General features: G+C 43.2%; 1 protein-coding gene across 1 annotated transcript in view; it reads right to left on the bottom strand.

Moving 5' to 3' along the window:
• The window catches only part of MSH2 (mutS homolog 2), an 87525-nt gene that overhangs the window by 39407 nt on the left and 23899 nt on the right, over window positions 1-24219 (bottom strand). The window contains exons 7-8 of the mRNA XM_063123885.1: window positions 5443-5639; window positions 1952-2061 (exon numbers count right to left, since the gene is read on the bottom strand). Coding sequence (XP_062979955.1) covers window positions 1952-2061; window positions 5443-5639 — 307 coding nt within the window. The remainder of the gene's footprint in view (window positions 1-1951; window positions 2062-5442; window positions 5640-24219) is intronic.

Below are 24219 nucleotides of genomic sequence, written 5' to 3' on the forward strand. Positions count from 1 at the left end.
TGGAGAGAATGATGCGTCCAGGTGAAGAAATAAATATTACCCCTTTAGAATTTTTATCACCCACGCCACTTCCAGAACGTACCTGCATAATATTTCTTGTACGTTTTACCCTGAACTATCCTTTGTCCTCACATCGATTATAATTGCCTTTTGGCCTTGGTTGCTCTGCCATGCCCACAGAGCTCCATCCAATACACCAGCGGTTCTCAACCTGTGGGTCGGGACCCCTTTGGGGGTCGAATGACCCTTTCACAGGGGTCGCCTAAGACCATCGGAAAACACATATTTCCGATGGTCTTAGGAAACTGTATTGACTGAACTATGTCATGTATCATCTTTTGTATTATTAAAGCTATTGTTATGTATTATTTTCATTAGCAAACCATCCCATGACAATGGATCGTGTAGAGAAGAACGAAAATAATTTTACGGTTGGGGGTCACCACAACATGAGGAACTGTATTAAAGGGTCGCGGCATTAGGAAGGTTGAGAACCACTGCAATACACCGTAAGAATTTCCCCTTCCACTGATGTGAATGGGGAGACTTGTTCAAAAGAAGTCCTCCCTAACACTTGTTTCTCCTGCACCATTTTACACACACACACAGAGAGAGAGAGAGAGAGAGAGAGAGAGAGAGAGAGAGAGAGAGACCCTATTTGTCTGTGCATAGCTATTTGGGTATGCCAGCATCATGACATGGTGCACTTCATTCTACGTTTGGGGCGTTTGGTGGTCTGGGTTATGCGAGACGTGATCCATAGATGCTGATGTTATTGGCTTGGAGAAGGAAGTTTAAGATTTATGGCCTTCTAATTTGTTTGCTTTTGTTCAGCCCTGTGATGTAAATAAGTATATCAATATGTCCTGTCAATACACCAGTGCAGTACTGTACTGGTGTATTACAAGTGCACTGCAAGCTTGTCTCTGCCAATATGAACCTCCAATGTCTTGCAGATCATAGAATCATAGAAATGTAGAGTTGGAAGGGGCCTATAATTATTATTATTATAACTATTTGTATCCCGTCTTTTGCCCAATACTGGGCCTCAAGGCAGCCTTACAAAATTCAAAACATATACATTGTAAACCTAGGAAAAGAAATGTACAAAAATTAAAAATTAAAATTAAAAAAATGCAATATTAAAACATTAAATGTTTAAAACGCATGACAATTTTACAAGACCTTAACATAGATGGAAGACCAAATTATTCTCCAAAGGCCTGTCGGAACAAACAAGTTTTTGCCTGCTTCTGAAAGCACATCAAGGAGGGAGCCAGCCTAGCTTTCCCGGGAAGAGAGTTCCAAAGCACTGGAGCAGCCCCTGAGAAGGCCGTCTCCCATGTTCCTACCAAATGCACCTGTGAAGATGGTGGGACTGAAAGAAGGGCTTCTCCAGAAGATCTCAAAGCATGGGCCATTGAGTCCAACCCTCTGCTCAATGCAGGAATCCACCTTAAAGCATACCTGACAGATGGCTGTCCAGCTGCCTCTTAAAGGCCTCTAGTGTGGGAGATCTTCTAGGGAAACCCCTCTGCATGTTCTACCTATCTCGGAGAGTCCTGTGGCTGCAGGTAGCAGAGCCTTCTCTGTGATGGTGCCAAGTCTGTTAAAATTTCCTGCCTAAATAAACCTCCATCTGTTTCTATCTTTCCTGCTAAGTTTCCAGGCAAACGGTTCATTCAGCATATGGCACTGATCAGTGTAATGAATTTGCTGGATTCCAATTCTTCCAATCTTCCTAGCTTTAGTTGTCTTAAGCTGTGTTGTCGTTTGATCTCATTTTTTGCTACATGGCTGTTTTTAGTCTATTTCACTGGTTGGCCTTCTATTTTTAGAAAGATGGGTTAAATATTTCAAATATAAACTAGTCGTGCATACTAATGCCAGCATTATAATCTAGCAAAACTATGTGACAAAACTAGGCTGCATCACTCTGCTTTTGCATTACCGTATTCATGTCCAAAGTTTCTTCGATCATCTTTTGGAAATTGGAGAAATCGGAGAGCAGCTCATTAAGAGGCTTGGTGAACACCACTTCCACTAACATATCATGGTTTCCTGCCAAAACACAAAATACACACTTAAGAATTAAGAACAAAAGAAGAGCCATGTTAAATCAGACCAAGGGTCCATCTAGTCCAGCATTTGGTTCCCACAGTGGCCAACCAACTACTTCTGGGAAGCCCACAAGTAGGACTCAAGTGCAACATCTCCCACGCATGGTCCCCAACTGCTATACAGTCATACCACTTCCAATACTGGGGGTAGTATATAGCCATCACAACTACTAGCCATGGATAGCCTTATTAGCCATGAGGATAGTCTCAGCCCCCATTGACAGCCATCCCTCACTCTCTAACAAGTCTGACTGACTGATCCTTCACAAACGTATCAACTCCTTTTATTAAGCCAGTGTGTGCATGTAACCACTTGGCAAGCCAGTCACTTATGTCATCCTCTCCAAGGCATATAGAGGATTTTATACTTCTCCTGGTTCCTCAGACTCCTGAGCTGTGTAGCATTTTGCTTCCATCTCATAAGTGGCCTGGTTCATACATAATTCTAACTTGTGGTTTATTTAGCCCGTGGTTTGTTGCTCTTCCCAGGATTTGTCTGGCAGATAACTGAACAAACCAGGTTTTTTTTGTTGTTTGTTTCACCTGCTCCTTCTCATATCAAGAGTGCCTTTGCGGTGATGTAATACCAGCATGTAAAGTGGCTGCCGGTGATTTTTTTTTATCACTCTTGCCCATTGATTCTGTAGCCTGGCAAAACAATTCATGAGCAATCCACAGTTCTGGGTTCACACATAATGACAAATCACAGTTAAGCAACCAAGAGTTCACAAAGTAACAACAAACGATGGGTTCTCTTCCCAGGTTGTTCATGGTTAACAAATCATGGTTTGTTAGCATAGCTGAGTTCACACAACAAGGCAGCCCAGAATTCAATGACCCATACCATAGGTTCGCATGTGCAACCCAGGCCATTTAAAGACACATTCATGTTCAAGACAACACAACACTAACAGGAGGAGTCAATAACCCTAGCAGCTAAGTATGAAATGACATTTATAACACACACATTTTGGATTACATTTCATTGCATATGTTAAAACAGGTCAGTGCCTGCGATGACCTTGGCTGTAAAATGTGACGGCTGGAATTGTCCAAATTACAAGAAGAAAGGGTCACAGATTGTAATCAAAACAACTTTTTGTTCAAAACGATGAGATTCTTTAGTTTTGCAAAACAAATCTGATATGCCAAGATCACCAAAACAGTACCACCCATGCATAATTGGAAAACATCAGAAAACTGACATGGGATGACCCAAATCTGTAGAAGCACAAAACACCTTTAAGGAAAATAACCCTATGGGAGAGAGCCCAAAAATAGCCCGATCAGGACTGAGGGTCCACGGAATGGGGGGGGGGGGAGAGATACTCCATGGAATGGAGTATTCTGCCAGAGAGCATGGCTGTCATCTTCAACCAGAGCATTTTCACATGGCAAAGTTTTTCTTACAGAGCCCACTTGTAAAAAAGAATGCACTTCTGGCTCTGTGGTTTAACATGTTACGTTCGTTTTGTTGGGTTTTTAAAAGCAAACACATGCACTCTGCAAATCCTGCTTTGTCATGCTCAGGCAAGAATGGCAAACACTATATAAATGATTTAAACACACACACACACACCCTATTTCACAAGCTGACAAATTACTTTTTCATCAGAAGTTTCCATTTAATCTTTCTCAGCTGCTAGCACATTTGAATTAGAGGTCAGCAAAGTTCATCTTTTGTTAACTTAATGAGCGAGGCAGATCTTTACCTTCACAGTTTGGCTAAAAATGACAACCTTGAATTGCCCAGCCTGCAAAGATACACTTATTATATTGAGGGAGAGAGGAGGGAACAGCCTGGTCATTGCACTCATGTTGTTAGAGAAAATGTCACTCTTGAAGTCTTAAAAAAAATGGAGGAAACTTAACAGCGCATGTCAAAAATTAGTATGCAAAGCAATATTTTCGACTTCAGAACAGAGATAAAGCAATACAAGGTATCCATAACACAAGGAAGCGGTAGAGGATGTTTCCTTATTAAAGGGTTTGACTGAATTGCACCCAATCTTCCCCATTTGTTGAAGTACAGGGCAAGATCTGCTGTGTGCGCACCACACCTCTGGAAAAGGTGTGTTTCCGTGTTCACCAGAAACGCATAAACACATGTAAGTTCGGGTGCACATGTGAAAGAGGGCATGCAGTAACGATAGCGACCATTCATTCGAATGCTCTGGCCCGTGGCACAGAAAAGTGCTGATATCATGATTTGTTATATCGAAGTAACCCTGCCTTTACAGATAAGGTGAATAATGACCAGGAACAGGGACTTCTCAGTTGTGGCATCCCATCTCTGAAATATTCTTCTTAGAGAGGTTCATCTGCTGCCCAGTTTTGTGTCTTTTTGGTGCCAGGCAGAGACCTCTATATTTGCCCAGGCCTTTCAGCACATCAATTAGCTGCTTTTAACTGTCTTTTTTGGTTTGCCCTTCTTCCTGTTTTATCAATTTACTGAGTTTTGATTTCTCCCCGTTTTGATTGTTTTATGACTCCATTTTTGTGAGAGATCCTGAGAATGAGACAGTATCATCTTCATCCCAGGTTGTCTCAACTACCAGAATCCTTTGCTCTTGTTTTCCATATTCTGGGCACTTCCTTTCTGTGCAACCTTATGCCTGGAGGTAAGCCCCATTGAACTCAGTGGGACTTATTTCTGAGCAGACAAGCATAGGATTGTGCTGTTAGGCTGCAATCCTATGCATGTTTAGACAGAAAAAAGTCCTACAATTCCCAGCCGGGACATCCTGGGAATTGTAGAATTGTTTCTATCTAAACATGCGTAGGATTGCATCCGTCATTATCTTCTTGTATTAGAAAAGATAAAAAGGAAAATAAGAGATAAAGAATGCCCTTTATACTGGAGGATAAAAGCTGTTCCTCCTCTTGCACTCCAAGCCTGCTCACATCACCACCCAGGCTCTGAAAGGAGGAGGAAAACAGTCATCGTAAATGCAGTTAAGAGTTCTCCCTCATGGAGCCCACAAATGAACCAGGGCCAGATCTACACCAAGCAGGACATTGCACTATGAAAGCAGTATGAAAACAATATATAAGAGGCAGGAGCCACACTACTGCTTCTTAGCAGTATTGGAAGTGCACTGACAACTGTTGGGGCCCATTGACACATAAAACATACAGCTTTCATCCCACTATATCCTGCTTGGTGTGGCTCCTGCCTCTTATATACCACTTTCATAGTACTATGTCCAGTTTGGTGTAGATCTGGCCCAGGACTCCAGTAGTTTGGAGCAACTCTGTATGCCTCCCAGGCTTATGAAACCGGCAACCTTAGATTCAGAGCAAGAGGGGAAAAGCGTGTTACCGTCAGTTTTTTCCAGTGCCTGTATCACATTAGGTATCTGATTCACCGCCTGGTATATTTTGTAGCAGTCCTGCAGAGTGGCTTTCTTCTGAAATTTCTTGGCTATCCGATTGAAGTCCGGGAAGCGACGGAGGAGATCTTCTTGAAGGGACTGCCTGAGTTCTGCATCCTCCACAAAGGACTCCACCAAGTTTAGCCTGCAGGTGGGACAAGTTGAAAAACAGGGGGGGAAGAGAGAGAGAGAAACAATTCAAGCACACAGGACTTCCGTGGCCTTAGAGCTAACCTCAACATGTTTCAACTCCCCCGTCCTTTTCCTGATAGATAGCACAGAAGGTTTATCTTGTACCAACAGCCAACTCCCCGACGGTGGCAGAAAAAGCACACTGAAAAGAGCCCAAGATCTCGACAGCTTGCAGCCAGTTTGCTTTACTACCATCTAGAATGTTAATGCCTACTAAATACTTAAAACAATGAGATCCCAAACCGAAAAGGGAACCTTCAAAGATTCAGCTAAACTATCCCTGACGCTAAAAAGTAAGATTAAATTCCGTTTCCCTTAATATATTACCAGTAAGCATTGCATAGTGCTGTAGAGTATTCAAAGAATATTGTCCCAGTAATCTTTACAGCAGAGGTTTCCCCCAGATGACTATGTCCCCACCCCTGCCCATGGCCTTACCTTCTTTGCCCCAACCACCCATGGGTGGATGGTTTCCCAGCTTTTGTTCAGTTTTTGCCCCCCTCCCCTTCTAAAAGGTCAAAATGCCTCTCATAAAGCTAAGTTACTGGCAGAAAGAGCTTTAAGCTACACTACGACCCTGTTCAGAACATATGCTAAGCCACGGCGCTTAAGCATTTTGAGCTAAACACGATGGCTTAGTGTGTTGTGTGAACCGTTCCTAACCACGGCAACTAGATAGTCATGTTTCGCACCATTTGCTGCAAAAGGGTTAGCGGCCTAACCGTGGCTTAGCATGTTGTCTGAACAGGCCCTATTGCTGGCATTATTTTTGCATTTCGGGCCTCTACCTTTGGACCAGTACTCCACTGGAATGCGGACCTGAATTAGGCCCTTGGCCTCTGCTTTACAACACCGTTAGACTCTTATCGCAATATTGGGGAGGGGGCTGGAGAGAGAGGCTTGCTTAAGGCCAGTGAATTCAGATTATTCACAACTACTGTAGTTATCCACTTGCCACAATAACTGGCTTTCAGAGGCCAGGTATGCTTACTTGGAATTAAGCCCCAACGTTGGCAAAGAGGGGGGGAAAGCCACAAAGGAAGGGAGACCTCAAAACCAATACTGCATAGGAGAACTTGAACATATGAACACATGAAGCTGTCTTATATCGTATCAGACCACTAGACCTTTGATTATTTTATTTATTACATTCATATCCTGCCTTTTTTCCTCCAAAGAACCCAAGGTGGCATATACATAATCATCCTCCTCCCTATTTTATCCTCACAACAACATCCCTGTGAAGTAGGTTGGGCTGAGAGTCTGTGACTTTATGGCTGAGTGGGGACTCCCGGCTCCCAGTCCAACACTCTAAACACTACACCACACTGGCTCTCCTTGTAACACAGGAGTGTTTATTTTAACAGGCTGCTGCTCAAGATCCTTTTAACCAGAGTTGTCAGGGACTGAACCTGGTGCCTTCCCCACACAAAGTATGACCTCTACTTGGGCTACAGCCCCTCAGTGGCCCTCTGGGGACCTAAAGCATCACACGTACCCACCCACCCCCGGGGTTGCCACACTTGCTCAACTTATTCTTTCAAAATCAAGGCCAGAAGAAACCCACTCTGCTTTGATAAAGTTATTTTCTGGTGCTGCCACCTCCTCTCTCACTCTGGTTTTAAATTTCTGCACTGCTGCTCATTTTATCCTGGTTGTGCTCTTATATTGTATTTTATATCATGTTTTTATACCGTTTGTTTTATACTGAATGGTTTAAATTTTTGTGAACCGCCCAAGGACCTTCGGCTATTGGGCGGTATAAAAATGCAATAAATAAATAAATAGGTTCAGTACAACACACCACTGTTGCTTTCAATACTAGTCATTAAAGGCAGATACCGAGGAGAAATCACAACGGAATATATGCCAGGGATGTGGAATCTCAGGCCTTGCGGGCCTAATCTGACCCGCAGAGCCACCTTGGGTTCCTCCAAGGGGTGGATCTTTGCCTCTAAGCCTCGCCCCCTGGAGAAATTCCCCCTGGATTAATCCCCACTGTTACCTCTGAGCAGAGATCACCTATTGGCTAGGAGGAAAGGAGCCTTATATTATATGCTCCTCCCCAGCAGGGCTCTCTTCTTCCCAGCCAGTCTAAGCTGATCTATGCCCCATCATGCGTCCCTGCAAAAGAACATGTTACTGCGCCCCCTGCCCAAGTCAGTCCATTTAAGAGGCGGAAAGGTTGTCGGTCACCATCAGGCTGCAAAACCAAAGAGCCGCTCAGTGGCAGAAAAATAGGATGAGGTTGCACAGCTGTAGCATTCCTGCACACATTGCTTGAACAAAGCAAGCCTCTCTATTCTGCCGATGCAACCATCCTCTATACTCCTACCCAGGGCAAAGGGGTAGAGAAAAGGACATTTAATGTAATGAAAGAACTTCGACGCATTTCAGACCCTTCATGGTACTTTGTGAGAGTGCAACGGGTATCATTCCCTCCATATCTCCAAGCACTTATGTGTCCCCTTGGCTTTTGGGGCCGGTACTGCAACTCCCACCATTCCTAGCCAGCATAGTCCATTGGTGACGGACGATGGAAGTGCAGAAAAGGACAACTAAAGTGATCAAGGGGCTGGAGCATCTCCCCTATGAGGGAAGGTGTGGCGATACCCACCTTTCTGTCCCTTAGATATGTCTGAGGTTTGTATGTCTAGTGAGTGCAGAATGCTTGACTGAATGGGTGTGGCTAGTGATGCAGTGAGATAGGGGGAGGGAGGAGTATAAATAGGTTGGCTGAGGGGATTGTGAGTTTAGTTTTAGGTGGTTGTTTGTTTGGTTTGAGTGGGAGTTTTAGTCTGGCTTGTGCTTCATGAGAGTGTTTGGTGTGAGGAGTGAGAATTTTAAGGGACTTGGGATTGTTATTTTGAATATAAAAATATGCAGGTTTGATCTAAATGGAAATACTAAAGGTTTGTTACATTTCAATAAACTTTACTTTGTGTTCTGTTACCACAAACCATGTGTCAGTTCAAAGTTATTACCTGCTATATTACACAGTGTAAAAACATCAAAAAAAATACACCTGCTGTTCGGAAGGAAAGGAACCTCTCGTGCAAGCACTGAGTCATTACTGACTCTTGGAGGGACGCCAGCTTTCGCTGACGTTTTCTTGGCAGGCCTTATAGCGGGGTGGTTTGCCGTTGCCTTCCCCGGCCATGATTACCTTTCCCCCAGCTAACTGGGTACTCATTTTACCGACCTCGGGAGGATGGAAGGCTGAGTCGACCCGAGCCGGCTGCCTGAAACCAGCTTCCGCTGGGATCGAACTCAGGCCGTGGGGAGAGTTTCAGCTGCAGGAACTGCTGCTTTACCGCTCTGCGCCATAGAACCTATTTGCCAAACCCCTTTACCTTGTTCCCTCACATATAGGGGAGAGGTTGTGTTGTTTTTATCCTTTCCTCAGGCTTTTCAAGAGGTAGCATGTGGCTTGAGAAGGGTGTGCTAGGCAAGGCTTTCTGTATAAGGTTGGTGCCATCGCAGAAGGTTATTGTTCAGCTTGGGAAAAAGGAGGGTAATGTTGGGGGGAGAGAGAGACATGATAGAGATGTACATAATTATGCATGGTGTGGAGAACGTGGAGAGGGAGCCTGGGTCATCCCATGAAGCTGACTGGTGGGAGATTCAGGACAGATAAAAGGAAGTACTTCTTCACACAATGCATGGTTAAACGATGGAATTCGCTACCACAAGATGTAGTGATGGCCACGAATTTGGATGGCTTTAAAAGGGGGTTGGATAAATTCCTAGAGAAGGCTATCAATGCCTACTAGTCCTGATGGCTAAGTGCAACCTCCAATATAAGAGGCAGTAAACCTATATACATCAGTTGCTGTGGAACATGGGTGGAAGATACTGTTGCACCAAGTCCTGCTTCGTTGGTCCCTGGTAGACAGTTGTTTGGCCACTGTTGAATAGAGTGCTAGACTACATGGACCCTTGGTCTGATGCATCAGGGCTCTTCTGATGTTCTTAAGTTGTAGACCAAGAATATCTGAAAGGCTACACATTCCCCATCCTGCCATATACAGCTGAAAGAGCTGGGTATGTTGAGCCTGGAGAAGATTCAAGGGGGACATGATAGCGGTCTTCAAATATCTGAAAGGCTGTCATGCAGAAGATGGAGCAGAGGTCCTCTGTGCTGTTCCAGAGGGCAAGACTAGAATCAAGGGTTAGAAATTGCAGAAAAGCAGATTTTGGCGAAACATCAAGAGAAACTTCCTAATACTGTCAGTAGACAGACTGCCTGGGGAGGTGGCGGGTTCTCCTTGGCTGGAAGTATTTAAGGAGAAGCTGGATGGCCATCTTATCAGGATGCTGTAGCGACACCCTGCAGTACAGAGCCTGCATTAAGTAGGGGGTTGGACTAGATCAGTGGTTCTCAACCTGGGGCACTCCAGATGTGTTGGACTGCATCTTCCAGAATGCCCCAGCCAGCTGGCTGGGGCATTCTGGGAGTTGTAGTCCAACACATCTGGAGCGCCCCAGGTTGAGAAAGGCTGGCACTAGATGATCACCAAGATGCCTTCCAGATCTATGATTCTGTATAATGCACATTTGTTCTGGAACTCGGCTGTTACAAAGAGCCTTATTCATTGTGGTTAAAGCCATGGTTTAAGGTGTCTTCTGAACATGGCCTGGCTTTCTGGCTTAACCACCATAGTTAAAGCCATAGTTTAAGGTGTCTTTTGAATGGGCCCACACAGAGCCACATCTAGGCAAAAGCACTGCTCAGTAAGCTTAGCAGTGTGGGCATGGGGTGGGTGGGTGGAGAAGCTTATGTCTTTTGTTCTTTCACCTCCATCATTGATAAGTACCACTAGGACCACCTATTATTAGTATTTTTTCATTTTGCAAGTGGCTGCTTGAAAGGGTGAGATGCATGCGTGTGGGAGGCAGGAGAGGAAAGGAAGGATTGGAGAACGTTTCTGTTTTTCAGATCAAGTGCCAGAATACCACCTCCGGAGAAAGTGCTGGAGTCAAAGCAAGCATCCCACCCTTTGCCATTAATTCGGAAGCTGGAACCTGATGGGATAAATTCTAGAAAACACAGCCCTTTTTTAATTCTCTTTTCTTCTATGTTTTGTCCATCATGAAGCAATTTACGTAAAGACACTTTTATAGGGGACTCATAAAGCAAGGAGACTCTGTACCACTGTCTGACAAATGAGTCCTACAAGTACCGGATTGTATTTTCTCCAAAACGTAATGCAGTCTTCTGCAGCTTCCTCAGGACAATGATTTTTATTCCGCCGTTGCAGTAATTCCTTAAAATAAAAACTCCATCTCTTCTGGCTTCTGCAGCAAAGTGGAGCACTCTCTTGTCTTTGACTGCTCCTCGCCCCTTAAAGGGGACGACGACTATCCCTTACCTTCTTACCCGCCAATGTTTTTGTACCGAGAAGAACAAATTAAGGTAGGCTTTGATGGCCACAAAGACACAGAGGGCTGAGAGCTGCCATCAGTTCAGCGCACAGCTGTCTTGTTGAATCATCCTCACTCATAACCAGATGGGTTTCTAACGCTGGCGCTCTGCTGAATTTTTGAAGGGAGTAAGTTCAAACTTTTAGTGTGATCTTGCTAAGAGCCTTACTACCTTAGCCAGACTTACACTTTCCTTCTTCACAGGCACAACTGTGGCTTTGGGGACATCTAGGCTAGAGCTTAGCAGCTGATGGAGCCTGGAGGTAAATCTGGACCTAAAAACCACACGCAGCAGATCCTACGCTTGCAGAAAGCTTGGAGGTGAAAGGGAGAAAGCACGCCGGAAGAGTCTCTCTTCTCTTTCTATATCAGCTAAGGATGGCCAACGTCTTCTGAATGTTTATTTTCAAAGCTGTGTTCGCTCAAGGAAGAATCATACAGAGAATTCAGGGGCAGGGGAGGGAAATAAGATATACGAATTCAAAACAAGGGACTCTGGGCGAGACAGCAGCATTGCGGAGAATCATGGAGAAGACCCAGGAGGTAATTGTGAATCACGACTAAATGCAGCACCAACATAATGGTGACGCTGCTAAAAAACATAAAAAAGAAAATGACAAAAATCTGGGGGGGGAAATATAACTCTCAGCCTCTGCTTGCTTTAACCCAGCCAGTGGCCTCTAACAAGACATGGGATTTCCAGAGGTTTTGAACCCTTTGGGGGAAGGAACAATTAAAGGTTTTTCTGGGGAAGGGCATGAAATATACATTTTGGGGGGAATCAAAATATATGCAACACTGATCAAACCTAAAAAAAAGTACTTTACTGTTTTTAACATAAAATGCATCATTTTTAACTTTAGCATATACAAATATGCAGCAGGGCATATTTTTGAAATCTACAGAGCAAACCTTTGCATCTTTACTCAGACATCCACTCTGCTTAGTGGCTTACTCCCAGGAAAGAACACTTAGGATTGCAACCTCAAAAGATTCTTCGAAATTCTCTCCTCCCTGCCGTGCGACAGGCCCCATCTTTGACGGTCTTCAGGCGCCTGTTTCTAAAATTGTCTGTATATCCACCACCCAGGAGCTGGCTGATTTCAGTAGATTTTCTTTGCTGTTTATATCTTTGTATTTTATTTTAATCATTTTAATGCATTTTGTACACCACCCTGTGATTTGATAAGGAAGGGTGGTATATTAATACTTTGAATGAATGAATAAATAAATGCCTCATAGCGCAATCCTATACATGTCTACTCAGAAGTAAACCCCACTGAATTCAATGAAATCTACTCCCAGGTAAGCATGAATAACAACGGTAGTCAACATGGTGCCCAGGGGCACAATACACTGCCAGACGCCTCTCTTGGTGCCCATCAAGGTGCCCAACCCCTCCCACTTCTTCTTCTTAATTAAACATTTTCTTACCAGCAGCTGGGATCGCTGTGAAATAGGAATCTGTTGGTGCTGAAAACTGGGTTCAAAGGAGTTGGTGAGCATGTTGGGGCTCAGCCCAACCTCTGCCTTCTAATCAGACTTTTGGGCAGGTAGTTATTATTTTATTTATTTCATTTCTATACCCCTGACGTATAGGGTTGCAGCCTGTGTTTTATACAAGCAAAAGGACAGCAGATACAGAAAACTTGCTTCTTGTAACTCCATCCAAGCCAGATCAAAGGTCATCAGGAGGCAGTAAGCAACAATTCGCAAGAAAATGAATATATGTTCTCTCTCATGAAGGTAACAACACCCTTTAATTGCAGAAATGCATGTTGGATTTGAGTGTTCTATAGGTAAAATGCAATGTAAATCCTACTTAAAGTAGACCCACTGAAATGACTGTGGTTTAAGTTAATCTAAGTAATACATTGGATTTTACCCTGCCATGTTTACAGCGTACACAAGAATTACTCTGCAATGTCCAAAACAGAATATATTTCTTTAGCATTCCTATTTGTTGTTGGGGGAATCTGTTTCCACCACCACCATTTTTTCTGGCCTTCACGTCTCTACCACTAACTGCTATCTCTACCTTGGACAATATTGGTCACTCTCCCACCCACCCCACCTCCAGCACTTTGGGTCCTTTCCCTGAACTTAAGCACATTTGCCGTGTCTATGCCCACAGGCGTGAGTATTTGAGAAGCAAATAAAATCTCAAAACCTGCAACAATGCATGGTCAAAATGAGCTCTTATTTTTGCATACACATACTATTTCCAAGGGATACTGAAGTTGGTGCACTCAGAGGTCTTACATGTGACAATACTAAATGACATTTCTCTAAAATGTGTTAACACTGAACATGGCTATTGATGGAAATTAATGTACTTTATTACGTAACGCTTGTTCATTAAATGAAAACACGCTAATACAAATTGTAATCTACAATGAAGATTATGCAAACCAAGTCTATTTGCATGTATCTGCTTAGCATTTGTAAATTTATTCTGCTTCAATGATTCGGCATCATAAAGAAAACTGGTAGACATTTCCTTATTGTTCTATCCAACCATGAGGACAAAGAACCTTCATGTAAAAAAAAAAATTCAGCAAGATAGACAGACAAACAAAATACATTAATTTCCACCAATAGTTAGATTTGTTATTGACACAGTTTAGAGAAACATAATTTTGGTATTAATATACATAACACTCCTATGTGGCTACCAGGAGGAGGGCCTTCTCTGCTGTGGCACCCCGGCTGTGGAATGAGTTCCCTAAGGAGATTCGCTTGGCACCTACATTATATGCTTTTAGACGCCAGGTGAAGACCTTTTTATTCTCCCAGCATTTTAACAGTCTATAAATAAATTTTAACTTGGTGTTTTAAATTCGTAATTTTGCATTGCTGCTGTTTTTATCTGGTTGAGCTTTTATATTGTATTTTATATTATGGTTTTATACTGTTGTTTTATACTTTGAATGTTTTTAATTTTTGTGAACCGCCCAGAGAGCTCCGGCTATTGGGCGGTATAGAAATGCAATAAATAAACAAATAAATAAATTAAATAAAATCCACTGCTTTGACCACTCTTGCCTTGCAACTCTGTGGCTGACAAAATAACCAATGATGGCCGAGGAAATAATCAACAGTTCCCTCCACACAACACGATAACCAATGCTGGTTCAAAAAGCCAACTCTGCAAAGTGTTGGTTATTTGTGTTGGTTATTTCAACCAAATAACCAACCGTTAGTTAAAAAACTCCCGCCACACAACACACTAACCCACGGTGGGTTAAATAACGAACCATGGACTATTTAAACCACCATTGGTTATCGTGTTGTCTGAACCCAGTCAATGTCAAATAATCGATTCTGCATTTGAACATCAATGCCACATGCTTGTGCAATTCACACAATTCTCCCCCTCACAGGTAGCGTTATGGTTCTGTTAGAAGCCTCTCAGCTCAATGCAGTACTTCAGCCGTTTTTCCTATTGTTATGTTTAAATATCAGTGCTGCAACAACTGCATGAAGCGCAGCTCTGAAATTAGATGCAGAGCCATCTAGGTAAGACACAGCCTATATATATATATAACTAGGACTCAACAGAATCCACTGCCGCAGTTTTGAGGCGTTCCAGAAGGAGTTAGTCTGTTGCAGAAAAAACAAAAAAGTAAAGACAGACTTAAGGTAGAGTACATAATAACTGTCTGCTTAATTCATAGAATCATAGAATAGTAGAGTTGGAAGGGGCCTACAAGGCCATCGAGTCCAACCCCCTGCTCAATGCAGGAATCCACCTTAAAATATCCCTGATAGATGGTTGCCCAGCCGCCTCTTGAAGGCCTCCAATGTGGGAGAGCCCATGACCTCCCTAGGTAACTGGGCCCATTGTCATACTGCTCTATCAGCCAGGACGTTTTTCCCGGTGTCCAGCCGGAATCTGGCTCCCTGTTATGTGGGCCCATTATTCATTTGAAGTGTTATTCCTCAGTTGGAAGATGCACATTATATAAACATTCACACAAGAAAAGGATAGAAAGCTGTAAACAGTGGGGCTGAAACCCCAGGAAACACAAAAGTTACCAACTTTGTTTTCTTTTCAGCACCAACTTAAAACATTTCTTTTTGTCTAGGCATTTTAACATCTGGTTTTAGAACAGTTTTTTTTAATTAAAGTTATTTTAAATTGAATTGACTGTTGTTTTATTTGATGGTTGAAGAGTTGTTGTCCAATTTGCTTTTTAGTGTGTAATTTTATGGTTGTTATAGTGAATTTGCAATCCATTTTTGGATGTTGTGTACCCTGCCTTGGGGTCATGTGGATGAAGGGCAGTCTATAAATTTAAAGTGATATAAATAAGGATGGCAATAAATCTGTGACATTTCCCTGCAAGCCTCAAATACAATCAAGAAGACAATGGAATAAGTTATTCAAAACACCAATTATTTTTCTAGCTATAACACTCTGTAACATCTGAAGGGGAAGAGCACACCAAAGTCTTGATTAAGTCTAAACTGAGTAGAACAGAATTTACTAGATCAACAGTTTTAAGCTGGAGCCTCCTTGTGAAGTCTTTCTGTCTGAAGTTTTTATTTATTTATATTTGTATCCCATCCTTCCTCGCAAGGAGCACAGGGCAACAAGCAACCCATATATTATTATTATTATTATTATTATTATTTATTTATATAGCACCATCCATGTACATGGTGCTGTACAGAGTAAAATAGTAAATAGCAAGACCCTGCCGCATAGGCTTACATTCTAATAAAATCATAATAAAACAATAAGGAGGGGAAGAGAATGCAAACAGGCACAGGGTAGGGTAAACAGGCACTGGGTAGGGTAAAACTAACAGTATAAAGTCAGGACAAAATCAAGTTTTAAAAGCTTTAGGAAAAAGAAAAGTTTTTAGCTGAGCTTTAAAAGCTGCGGTTGAACTTGTAGTTCTCAAATGTTCTGGAAGAGCGTTCCAGGCGTAAGGGGCAGCAGAAGAAAATGGACGAAGCTGAGCAAGGGAAGTAGAGTCCCTTGGGCAGGCGAGAAACATGGCATCAGAGGAGCGAAGAGCACGAGCGGGGCAATAGTGTGAGATGAGAGAGGAGAGATAGGAAGGAGCTAGACAGTGAAAAGCTTTGTAGGTCAACAGGAGAAGTTTATATTGGATTCTGAAGTGAATTGGAAGCCAGTGAAGAGATTTCAGAAGTGGAGTTACATGGTCAGAGCGGCGAGCCAAGAAAAATATAACACATGAACACCATTCAAATCTTAAGTCCAGAATTACAAATACACAATATAAACAATACAACTATCACTACAGCAACACCAGACAACAGAGAAAATATTTGCCTCTACCCCAAAAGCTTGTATGAAGAACTATGTCTTTAACTGGTGCCTGAATGACAGCAGGGTAAGGGGAAACCAAATATCTACTGGAAGGGAATTCCATGTTTGCTGACCTCTAAGTCACCAGAAATGCTTTATGGTGACTTAGAGATCAGGAGCAGAATAACTTGAGAGAACATAACATTCCCCCACTGGTTTCTGAACAATGCCATTGTTCACATCAGATTTGAGACCAAGTCCTAAACTCAAGAGCACTGCAAGTTATTAAACTCTGAAATTGCTAACAAATATTCCCCGAGCCTGTTATTTGACATTCATCTTTCTTGCTACAGCACAGCAGATGAGTTTGCTCTGAATTCTTTTTTTAAGGCTGCTCTCGCTTACCCAGATGTTCATCTTTTGCAACAAAGGCTGTGCAGGTCCGTTTCCTACTTGACCCTTCTGCATTAGGGATCTGAATATCACCGTGTGCATGTTTGGCTCGATTTAGTCAGAATGATCAAATGCTGCCCTAGAGCCCCATCCAGACCTGCTAGCTAAGGGACGTCGCTTCTGCTTCTCTGTCACCCTGACCCCTTAATAAACAGACTTGAGTCACCGGGGTGGGAAGAGTGTAGAGGTGTAGCAATTTTCTCTTTGCAGATAATAAAACGTCAAGATTGCTCTCTGACACAGGGGATATTTAGAACCTTTGTGAAGTGTTTCTGCTTTCTGTTATGAGAAACAGCAACATGCCCCCATCCCATACATGACCTTTTATTTTGCACAGCGCACAGACCTTTGTTGCAAAATTAACACAGGATTCCTCAGCTTTTCCAGTTACTCTTCCTTATCATTTTTTATGGCAGAGGGGGAGGTCACAACTCAAAACACAGCAACTCAAGAAATGAATTTGTATAAGGGGGTTGTTAATAATTATGTGCAGGCAGTATTCAAAAATAGGTGCACACCTTCAGCTCCTGGCCAGGAGTTGATCATGTTGCCTAAGTTCCACCTGCAAACAGTGTAAGCTATGGGAGAACGGAGAGGGGGGGAGACAGAGAGAGAGAGAGAGAAGGGAGAGAGAAAAATGGAGGAATCTAGCTCAGCTACAGATAGTAGCCCAGCTGTTTCATGCCAATGTGATGCTACTGTATCACACCAGGATAGAATCTGCTGGCAGAATTAGGCAGGGCTACACCTACCACTCTCACATCCCACTTTTACCTATAAGCTCAATTCCATGTAATCTTTGACTTGGGACCTCATGCCATGTGCTTAGAACATAGGAAGCAGACTATTGTTTCATCTAGCTCAGTATTGGTTCGCACCAGTTGCTGGGGAACATGGGTGGGAGGGTGCTGTTGCAATGTGTCCTGCTTATGGGTCCCTGGTCGACAGCTGGCTGGCCACTGTGTGAACAGAGTGTTGCACACAATGTTAACCCATGGTTTATTTAACCTATGGGCTGTTGAATTCTGGGTTGTTGTGCTATGCAAACCTAGCCATGCTAACAAACCAGGATTTCTTAGCAACAAGCAAACCAGAATAGAAAACCATGTTTTGCTGTTGGGTCATGAACTTTGGATTGCTTAAACCACAGGCCGTCATGTGTTGGCCCAAACTGTGGGTTGTTTCACCAGGCTACAGGGGCAGCAGGCAAGAGCAGACCAAAACAAACAAACCAGCCATTTCTGTTGCCAATACTATAGAGCTGCAAAGGCATTTTAGACATACAGGGAGTGAGCGGCTAAGGAGAAAGAAAACGAACCCAGGACTGAAAACAAACAAACCACAGTTTCTTCAATCACCTACCAGACAATCCCTGGGAGGGGTAACAAACCAGAGGTAAAAAAAAACCCACCATGGGTTAACAGTATGTGTGAACCAGGTCATTAAGTGGCAGGGGATCTCCTGGTTTCAGACAAGAGTCTCTCCCAGCCTTAACATAGAGATGCCAGAGAATGAAACTGGGACATTTTACATGCAAAGCATGAGCTCTACCCACTGAGCTACAGCCCCTTCCATTTTGGCAGAAGCAGCACCTCGCACATCATAATGTGCATAACGTTCGACCAGTGCTGCTATAGGCTCGTGTCTCATATCATTAATTCTTCACCCTCCACCTGTAAAATGGGCTCATGATATCCAAAGTAGAACTTATGGTAAACAAAGGTAACTCTCCCACCCACCCCCAAGCTAAAATATAAAAGAAAAGGGGATCCAGAGTCATTCAAAATACTGACTTAACATATCTAAATCTTGGGGGGGGGGGCTAAAGGTCAGGAAACAGCAAGGCCAACATGCCTATTGTAGCTTTCAGTCCTTGTAATTGTTAAAAGCCACAGATCTCACAACATGCAATCAGCTCTAATTGCTTGTGAAAAGGTAAAAATACCATTTCGAGTTCAACACCGTGAAACAGGGCCGTGCCACAATTGCAGCTCCCACAGCAGCCATTTACCATCAGCCAAGACAATTTACTGTAACACAGCATTGCTTAGACCCTGGCTGTGCTTTCCCGTTCCATCAGAGGCAATGCAGACTGACAAGCACAGTTACAACTGCTACTGTGGAGGGAGCGGGGGGAAGGAACCAAACACATATCCACAGTCGAATTCTCTAGAAGCCAAGCTGGTGTTGTAGGGTGGCTACAGTGTCAGAAAGCAAACCTCCAATTATTTAGAGGTGGAGAATGCGGGACTACAGTACAATCAACTTTTTAATGTTGTCATAAGGCAAGCAGGCTCAACCGGCTGAACCGCTGCACTGAACATCATCACCTGTCCTGTGCACCTGAAGCTTATTAGGGTAATTGCAGGAACTCCAGTCCCAGACGTCATGTTTCTTTATAATAATGGGCCTGTTCAGACAACACTTCAGGGACTATGGTTAGCGAAACTGTGCTTCCCTCGGATTAGCACTAACCACAAGCCGTGCTGTTGCACACAACACTTTAAGCCATGGTTAGAGCTGCTAATCCTGCTGCAGACAGTCCAGCTGGGGTTAGAAAGTGGCCAGGGTTTAGCAAAAACGCATTGCGCACAACACCTTAAACCCTGCTGCTTAACCAAAAGCCTTAACCAGCAGGGTTTAAGGTGTCTTCTGAATAGGCCCAATGTATGGATAGGTAGAAATTACACCAGCAGCCGCCAGCAAATCTTTAACAAGTAGCAAACGCAGCATGCAAGCGATTTTCTTAGGCTTCTATAAGAATGCTGTTTAGAATGGCTACTTTCAAATCATCACAGTGACTGCCCCCTCACCTCTGCGCCCCCCACCCCCGCATCACCAACATTTGTCTCTCACTTTATGCTCCACACAAGAGGCACTCCAAATGCCTCCGAAGCACCGAAGTCTGCAGTCAGCCTCACTTCCTCCCACAAATCTGGAATTCAGGCAAGATGGGGGGGGGGGGTGTTTGCCACTGAATTTTCTGTGTCCTCTGGAAGCATTCAGGAGGCATCTGAAACACTTGCCAGAAGACTTGGGGGAGGGGCAGCATTAGTGGCAAACACAAATAACACCTGGCTGCCAAGACCAGCCCAAATATGGGGCCCCAAGTTTAAAACTTAGATCCGCTGTCCCCAACCTGGCACCCTCTAGATATATTGGACTACAACCCCCATCGTCCCCAGCCAGCATGCCCAGAGGTGGGTGTAGTCCAATGCATCTGGATGGCCCCAGGTGAAGGAAGTCTGGCTTAAAGCATGCTAGCAGCATTTTAGTTTACAGAATGGGTTTTCAAAGGTATCACATGCCATCTAAAATACAGCTGCCTTGAGCGCCATTTCTGCAAGCCACCTTGAGCGGCATTTGTAGAAAAGTGGGGAACAAATCACATAAATAAATACAACTGTAGGAGATCTCACTTTTAAAATATCTGCAGCAGCTCAATGCAATAAATAAATAAATAAATAAATAAATAAATAAATAAATTAACATGGAGTTTGCCCCTCCCCCTTTTTTTAATATGCCAGCCACACACTGGTTTGAGATTTTCAACCAGCTGTCCACCATAACCCCAAAATCTCTTTCTTGGTCGGTCACCGCTAGATCAGATCCCATCAGGTTATATTTGAAGTAACACCTGAACAAATCCTTATAACCTTTGTTCTTGAACATGCAGGATGGGTTGGCTTGGAAGACACACCAATAGGCCTAGAAAAGGGTGGGCACAAAGCTCCGGCAAGGGAGAGGACCCCAAGGCAGGTGTGGCTATAGATCCCCGGCATCTCCAGGTAGGGGAAGGAAAGAATCTGCCTGAAATCCAGAGAGCTGCATCCTGGTGGTATCAACAATACTGAGCTAGATGGACCCAGGATCTGAATCAATGTAAGGCAGTTTCTTATGTTCCTAAGAGAAGCCTTTCTTTTCCCAACCCACCCAGACTAGCTACAGTCTGGTGAGAAAGAGTGAGAAAAATGCAACATGCCATTGGCTGGCTTAGAATGAGTGGAACACAACTGGAAGGAACCAGGTTGCGGAAGGCTGCATTAAGGGAAGGAGAACCTTTCTAACCTCATACGGCGGAGCTGCCGTTTGGGGGCTGGGGAAAGACTCAGAAAAAACAGAAAGAGATGCAATAGAAGACCCATCGTTTATTGTTCAGATTTGGCAGGGAATAAGACAGCATTAGCTGGGCTTTTTTGTCTGTTGAAGCTTCAACTGTGTTGCTATTTTGGCAAAACAGGCGTGGGGGAGGGCAGCTGAAATGACACCACTGGCCTGCAGTTCTATGTACTTGCGGGACACTTCAGGCGGCAACATTTCTATTTCACATTCATTTTAAGTTAGCGTGCTTAGCGGTTCGGGAGCGGGTGCTTAAATACCATATTCCGAAGTTGCACTTTTATAATAAAATCTGTGGCTTCCGGGAGCACTAAGCTATCACTTGATGACCGTATAATGTAATTTCAATGGATTTACACTAATCAGACTTTGGATATGAGCACCCTAGAGTTCGAATGACTAATGAATTGTTTATTAGCATACAACTGTGATAAGAATGAGAACCAGAGGTAGTTTTGTTATCGTAAACTATGCCTATGGAATAAGGAGTGATAATTGCAATGGAACGCTGATTTTGCTATGTATCGAGGGAGGGGTCGGATGGAAAAGCATTTAACCACATGAACTCCCCCACCTAGAGTCTGAAGGTGCTCAACCCAGATACAGGATTGTTATGTTTATTCATTCATTGAAATATCCAGTTCCATTTAAAATCCCCAAGGCAGCTTATGCAAGGCCATAAACATGATTTTAATTGGCACTGTTTTTATAGATTTTACTGAAACATGTTTTTATTATTTTTAAAATGACATTACGTGGTTTTTATCTTGTACACTGCCTTGAGAGGTTACACCCTTAAAGGCAACCAGGAAATCATTTTTGTAAGATGGAACGAACACAATATTAACGCACCATATAAAAACGATACCAAATTAACAGAAGGCAGCAGCTAAAGTTCCAGTCAACAATAGCAATCCATTTTCATAGAAACCTGTCGGAGGACACCAAAAGCTTTCAGGGAAAAGGTAGCCTTGTGGAACAGTTTGCACAAGCAGACTCAAAGTACTGAATCTGACACTTGCACAAGGGTGAAAATGAGCAAGCGGTGGAAACTCTGCAATGGATACAGCCCTCGGATTACTGACACTGTGCTGGTGTTTGTTAGGAATCTATCTGCTGGTTCTTCATGGAACATCACTGACCTAGCTAGAGTGTTTCACTGCCTTGCTCAGAAGACTGTAATCTAACTCTCTCTCCTCATACACTCTTCACATAATCATGCACTTCTCTCATATATCTCTTTTCTCCTCACATAATCATACACTTCTCTCATATATCTCTTTTCTCCTCACATAATCATACACTTCTCTCCTCCTGTCAGCTAAAACACTATATATATATATATATATATATATATATACACACACACACACACACACACACACACACTCTCTCTCTCTCTCTCTCTCTCTCTCTCTCTCTCTCTCTCTCTCTCTCCAGCTCCTCCCACTCTCACACAGCCAGCTAATCCAAGCATTCCCCCACCACCATCCAATCAGCACTCAGGCATTCACTCCCCCTTCTTCTGTTCCAAATTTACCCGACCTGTATATACAAATTTTAAGTACACTGAGGCCTACTTACTTCCTGGAACTTTCTGAAGTATAACTTTGCAAATATTTACATTTAAGGCATATAAAGCAGCTGAACATCACAGAGGCACATTAATAATTTCTATAACACTATAAAGCAATTTTTTTTACGCTGGATAATTATTTTAATAATAATAAAATTATTATTATTATTAATAATAATAATAATAAATTTCTTATCCACCTCTCCGATTGGATCGAGGCGGCAAACAACATCAAGCATAAAATACATAAAATATTGATTAAAAACATGGTATACACTGTTTAAAAACATCCTAAAAGCATCCTAAAAACATACTAAAAATATCCTAAAGGGAAAGATGAGAGATGCACTGCCAAGACTTAATGGCTTCCTAAAAGTTTCCCCCATCCACAGTGGTGCAAGGATTTGGATCTTGGTTCATGTGCCAAATGAACTCTGCCTCCTGGGGGGAAAAAGCCTCATACAAGATTCTGGGCTGAGTCAACCCTCCTTTACCACAAGCAGCCATCAGGATGTGTTTAACAGAACTAGATGCATTTTTCCCTTAGGCTTTAGAAGACATTCATAGATCTTCCCCCACACAGTCTTCTGATAAGCCTACATGCTCTCTACTCAAGTCCCCACTGATAAATTGTAAAGAAAGATCTCCTCCGAATATGAACTCTTCAGTTTTTAACAGGATGTCACTACTGCCTTTCCATCTTCTTTTGCAATACGCTTTTGGTGAGGGGAGGATGAAAAATGCCTTTTATTCCATATTGCGGTACAGACACACATGAAAGTCAGCCAGCCTCCTACTTACTGCATTAAAAAATAGAGCTATTGATCATTGTTTTATTCCACATATCGATTCACTTCTCTTATCCAATATACTGTAATGCATATTGCAATGAATTCAGTCCTTCCTGGAGGGAAGATGCCAGAAAATGTTGCTGGAAGGACACCTGGTTAATGCGTCTATGCTTGTGCCTGGGTCCAGACATTTGGAGACAGCAATCATCAATATATTGATGGCACACAGCACACTCTCCTTTCCAGCTCAGTCTAGGGAGTCTGTGGATCAGCCTTCCCCAAGTGGTGCCCTCCAGATGTTTTGGGCTTCAAATCCCATCAGTGCCAGCCAGCATGGTCAATGGTCAGGAATTGTGGGGGTTGTAGTCCAAAATATCTGGAGGGCACCAGGTTGAGGAAAGCCTGCTTTATACCTTACCCTAAACTCTTTTTGAAATAAGGCAAGATGCAAGCATTATCAATAACGTCAATGCCTTATAAACATGGAGTACTTGAGCTTTTAGCCTTTTGCTACTAAAGGGCTGAGGCCACGGATGCACAAGAAGAAGCCCACTTGCAGAACAGGACTTTCTTCCTCTCTCTTTCCCCCTTGCAGCCCCCCCCCCAAACTCTCCTCTGGAGGGCCCCCCAACCCTCTGGAACAGATGCTGAAGGCACACAGGTGAGAGGGGAAATGGACCAAGGCTACCCAATGAGCATCACAGCTGAACTGAATCCTGAACCTGGATATCCCTGTTCCAAGTCCAACACCAATGTTCACTATAACACCCAGCACAATGCTTGCTCACAGCTACATAACAATGGCCCAGCGGCGAGCATGAAAAGTGCTGCAGGGATGCAGTATTCCACACGCACACTGGGACTTTGCACTAGACCTTCCCACCCCCAG

This window comes from Elgaria multicarinata, chromosome 4, assembly GCF_023053635.1.
Source record: "Elgaria multicarinata webbii isolate HBS135686 ecotype San Diego chromosome 4, rElgMul1.1.pri, whole genome shotgun sequence".
Taxonomy (NCBI): domain Eukaryota; kingdom Metazoa; phylum Chordata; class Lepidosauria; order Squamata; family Anguidae; genus Elgaria; species Elgaria multicarinata.